This window comes from Scylla paramamosain, chromosome 12 (genome assembly GCF_035594125.1).
Source record: "Scylla paramamosain isolate STU-SP2022 chromosome 12, ASM3559412v1, whole genome shotgun sequence".
Lineage (NCBI taxonomy): Eukaryota > Metazoa > Arthropoda > Malacostraca > Decapoda > Portunidae > Scylla > Scylla paramamosain.
In genome coordinates this window covers 3752501-3757500 of record NC_087162.1, presented here as the reverse complement: position 1 = coordinate 3757500, position 5000 = coordinate 3752501, and the positions used below count along the sequence as shown (strand labels likewise).

Here is a 5000-nt window from a genome sequence, read left to right as displayed (position 1 = left end):
GCTCTACATACTCCTCTTAGTCCATGGGCTCTACATACTCCTCTTACCCTATAGGCTTAACATATACTGCTTTCATGGCTTCAACATGATCTACATCATCACCCAAGTCCATGAGTTCTTCATATTCTTCTTCCATGTGTTCTACATCGTCTTTGGTTACAGGCTCTGCATCATCTAAGCCCATGAATTCCACATCATCTTTGGTTACAGGCTGTGCATCACCTAAGCTCATGAATTCCACATCATCATCTTTGGTTGCAGGCTCTACATCACCTAATCTTTTTAGTTCCATATCATCATCTTTGGTTATAAGCTCTGCATCACCTGAGCCTGTTATTTCCACATCATCACGTTTGGTTACACGCTCTTTATCAACTAAGCCTATTAGTTCCACATCATCATCTATATTTACACGCTTTGCACCCCCTAATCCCTTTAGTTCCACATCATCATCTTTGGTTACAGGCACTGCATCACCTAAGCCTGTTGGTTCCACGTCATCATCTTTGGTTACAGCCTCTGCATCACCTAATACTTTAAGTTTCACATCATCATCTTTGGTTACAGGCTCTGCATCACCTAAACCTGTTGGTTCCACATCATCATCTGTGGTTACAGGCCCTGCATCACCTAAGCCTGTTAGTTCCACATCATCATCTACACTCTTGGCCTGTACATCATCAGTCAAGGCCTTGGCCTCTACATCAGCCATTGAGCATGCTGAATCTTCATTGTCAATTAGACATGCAGGATAATCATCATCATCTGAGCATGTGGACTCAACATCATGCAGTAAACATGTGGAGTCATCGTCATCATCATCAGATGTACATTCATCATCATGTAGTAAGCACACAGACTTATCACCTAACAATAAGCATATGTGCTCATCATCATCATTACAGTCCATGTTATCCTCGTCTTTGTTATCCTCCACGACAGACTGGTCATCGCATGCTCGTCTCTGTGTATACTCAACACTATCACTCAAGTCTTTACTCTCATCATCGGTCTCGCCTTCAGTCTTCTTGCTCTTCACGGCGGGCAAGACGACAAATCTTTCGCTCTCGGAGACTTTAATCTCTGGCTGTGGTTTTTCTTTAATTTCCAGACGATCAAATGCGTCTATGAGGCTACGCAGCGTTTGTTCCCACTCTTCATCGGACCGGTGCACACTCCCGCCCTTGTCTTGTTGCAGTTCTTTTGCCTTTGTGCCGTTCTCTTTCTTCTTTTCGTCAGTAAATTCTAGCGCCGTTTCGCTAGTATCCTGCTGCAGTTCTTTCACCTTCCTCTTTTTTCCTTTCTTCTCTTCGTCAGTAAATTCTAGCGCCGTTTCGCTAGTACTCTGTTCCAGTTCTTTTGCCTTCCTCTTTTTTCCTTTCTTCTCCCCGTCATTAAACTCTAGCACCATTTCGTCAGTACTCTCCTCCAGTTCTTTCCTCTTCCTCTTTTTCCCTTTTTTTTCTCCGTCAATAAACTTTAGCGCCATTTTTCCAGCACTCTGCTCCAGTTCTTTCGTCTTGCTTTTTTTCTCTTTCTTCCCCTCATTAAACTCTAGCGCCATTTCGCCAGTGCACTGCTCCAGTTCTTTTGCCTTCCTCTTTTTTCCTTTCTCTTGTCCCTCAGCAAACTCTAGCACCGTTTCACCAGTACTCTGCTCCAGTTCTTTCGCCTTTATTTTTTTTACTTTCTTCTCTCCGTCAGTAAACTCTAGCACCATTTTTCCAGTATCATGCTCCGGTTCTTTTGCCTTCCTCTTTTTTCCTTTCTTCTGTCCCTCAGCAAACTCTAGCGCCATTTTTTCAGTACTCTGCTCCAGTTCTTTCGCCTTCCTCTTTTTCCCTTTCTTCTTCCCGTTAGTAAACTCTAGCGCCATTTTTCTAGTACTCTGCTCCGGTTCTTTCGCCTTCTTTTTCTCTTTCTTTTCTACGTCATTAAACTCTAGCGCCATTTTTCCAGTACTCTGCTCCAATTCTTTGCTTTTCCTCTTTTTCCCTTTCTTCCCGTCAGTAAACCCCTGTGGCATTTCGACAGTGTCCCGTGCAGGGGTTCTCTCTGTGTGGTGCCTGTATTGGCTGGCAGGCTTCTTGAGGCTCTCTTTCTTGTCACTCACGTTGAATTCCTTTGTAATGGTCATTTCTGTACCAATCTAGCAATCTCACTAACACTGAACATGCGCACCCTCAGTATCTAAGTACTTCATGAGCGATCCTGCCCTACTGCACACTGCTCTCTGAACTCCAAGCTGTCACTCCAAGCACTTTTTAACCAATAGGAACACGCGGTGCACCCGTCTCTCTCGTTCTCTCTCCTGGCGCCGTAAGACGGGTGCACCGCGTGTTCCTATTGGTTAAAAAGTGCTTGGAGTGACAGCTTGGAGTTCAGAGAGCAGTGTGCAGTAGGGCAGGATCGCTCATGAAGTACTTAGATACTGAGGGTGCGCATGTTCAGTGTTAGTGAGATTGCTAGATTGGTACAGAAATGACCATTACAAAGGAATTCAACGTGAGTGACAAGAAAGAGAGCCTCAAGAAGCCTGCCAGCCAATACAGGCACCACACAGAGAGAACCCCTGCACGGGACACTGTCGAAATGCCACAGGAGTTTACTGACGGGAAGAAGAAAGGGAAAAAGAGGAAAACCAAAGAACTGGAGCAGAGTACTGGAAAAATGGCGCTAGAGTTTACTGACGGGAAGAAGAAAGGGAAAAAGAGGAAGGCGAAAGAACTGGAGCAGAGTACCGGCGAAGCGGCGCTAGAGTTTACTGACAGAGAAAAGAAAGCGAAAAAGAGGAAGGCAAAAGAACTGGAGCAGAGTAATGGAAAAATGGCGCTAGAGTTTACTGACGGAGAAAACAAAGGCAAAAAGAGGAAGGCGAAAGAACTGGAGCAGAGTACTGGTGAAACGGCGCTGGAGTTTAATGACGGGAAGAAAGGAAAAAAAAGGAAGGCGAAAGAACTGGAGCAGAGTACTGGAAAAATGGCGCTAAAGTTTACTGACGGAGAAAAAAAAGGGAAAAAGAGAAAAGCAAATTATCTGGAGCAGAGTACGGGAAAAATGGCGCTAAAGTTTACTGACGGAGAAAAGAAAGGAAAAAAGAGGAAAGCGAAAGAACTGGAACAGAGTACTAGCGAAACGGCGCTAGAATTTACTGACGAAGAGAAGAAAGGAAAAAAGAGGAAGGTGAAAGAACTGCAGCAGGATACTAGCGAAACGGCGCTAGAATTTACTGACGAAAAGAAGAAAGAAAACGGCACAAAGGCAAAAGAACTGCAACAAGACAAGGGCGGGAGTGTGCACGGGTCCGATGAAGAGTGGGAACAAACGCTGCGTAGCCTCATAGACGCATTTGATCGCCTGGAAATTAAAGAAGAACCACAACCAGAGATTAAAGTCGCTGACAGCGAAAGATTTGCCGTCTTGCCCGCCGTGAAGAGCAAGAAGACTGAAGGCGAGACCGATGATGAGAGTAAAGACTTGAGTGATAGTGTTGAGTTTACACAGAGACGAGCATGCGATGATCAGTCTGTCGTGGAGGATAACAAAGACGAGGATAACATGGACTGTAATGATGATGATGAACACATATGCTTATTGTTAGGTGATAAGTCTGTGTGCTTACTACATGATGATGAATGTACATCTGATGATGATGATGATGACTCCACATGTTTACTGCATGATGTTGAGTCCACATGCTCAGATGATGATGATTATCCTGCATGTTTAATTGCCAATGAAGATTCAGCATGCTCAATGGCTGATGTAGAGGCCAAGGCCTTGACTGATGATGTACAGGCCGAGAGTGTAAATGATGATGTGGAACTAACAGGCTTAGGTGATGCAGGGCCTGTAACCACAGATGATGATGTGGAACCAACAGGCTTAGGTGATGCAGTGCCTGTAGCCAATGATGATGATGTGGAATTAACAAATTTAACTGATGCAGAGCCTGTAATTAAAGATGGTGATCTAGAACCAACAGGTTTAGGTGATGCAGAGCCTGTAGCCAAAGATGATGATGTGAAACTAACAGGCTTATGTGATGCAAAGCCTGTAACTAAAGATGATGATGTGGAACTAACAGGGTTAAGTGATGCAGAGCGCGTAACCAAAGAGGATGATGTAGAATTAACAGGCTTAGGTGATGCAGAGCGCGTAACCAAAGAGGATGATGTAGAATTCATGAGCTTAGGTGATGCAGAACCTGTAACCAAAGATGGTGATGTGGAATTCATGAGCTTAGGTGATGCAGAGCCTGTAACCAAAGATGGTGATGTGGAACTAAAAGGATTAGGTGACGCACAGCCTGTAACCAAAGATGATGATGTGGAGTTCATGGGCTTAGGTGATGCAGAGCCTTTAACCAAGGACGATGTAGAACACATGGAAGAAGAATGTGAAGAGCTCATGGACTTGGGTGATGATGTAGATCATATTGAAGCCATGAAAACAGAATATGTTGAGCCTATAGGGTAAGAGGAGTATGTAGAGCCCATGCGCTAAGAGGAATATGTAGAGCTCATGGGCTAAGAGGAGTATGTAGAGCCCATGGGCTAAGAGGAGTATGTAGAGCCCATGGGCTAAGAGGAGTATGTAGAGCCCATGCGGTAAGAGGAGTATGTAGAGCTCAATGACTGAGAGGAGTATGTAAAGTCCATGGGGTAAGAAGAGTATACAGAACCTATATGTTAAGAAGAGTATGTGTTGCCCAGTGGCTAAGAAGAGCATATATAACCGAATGGCTAAGAGGAGTAGTAGAGCCCAGTGGCTAAGAACAATATATAGAGCCCAGTGGCTGAAAGGTGTATGTAGAGCCCAATGAGTAAGAAGAGTGTGTAGAGCCCAATGGCTAAAAGGAGTATGTAGAGTCCATGGGCTATGAAGAGTATACAGAGCCCAGTGGCTAAGAGGAGTATATAAGAGCACAATTGCTAAGAGGAGTATATAGAGCTCAATGGCTAGAATGAGAATATAGAGTCCAATGGCCAAGAGGAGTA

General features: G+C 44.5%; 1 protein-coding gene across 1 annotated transcript in view; it reads left to right on the top strand.

Moving 5' to 3' along the window:
- Positions 1 to 2481: 2481 nt before the first annotated feature.
- The window catches only part of LOC135106084 (glutamic acid-rich protein-like), a 2849-nt gene continuing 330 nt past the window's right edge, over positions 2482 to 5000 (top strand). Inside the window, exon 1 of the mRNA XM_064014923.1 lies at positions 2482 to 4475. Coding sequence (XP_063870993.1) covers positions 2482 to 4475 — 1994 coding nt within the window. The remainder of the gene's footprint in view (positions 4476 to 5000) is intronic.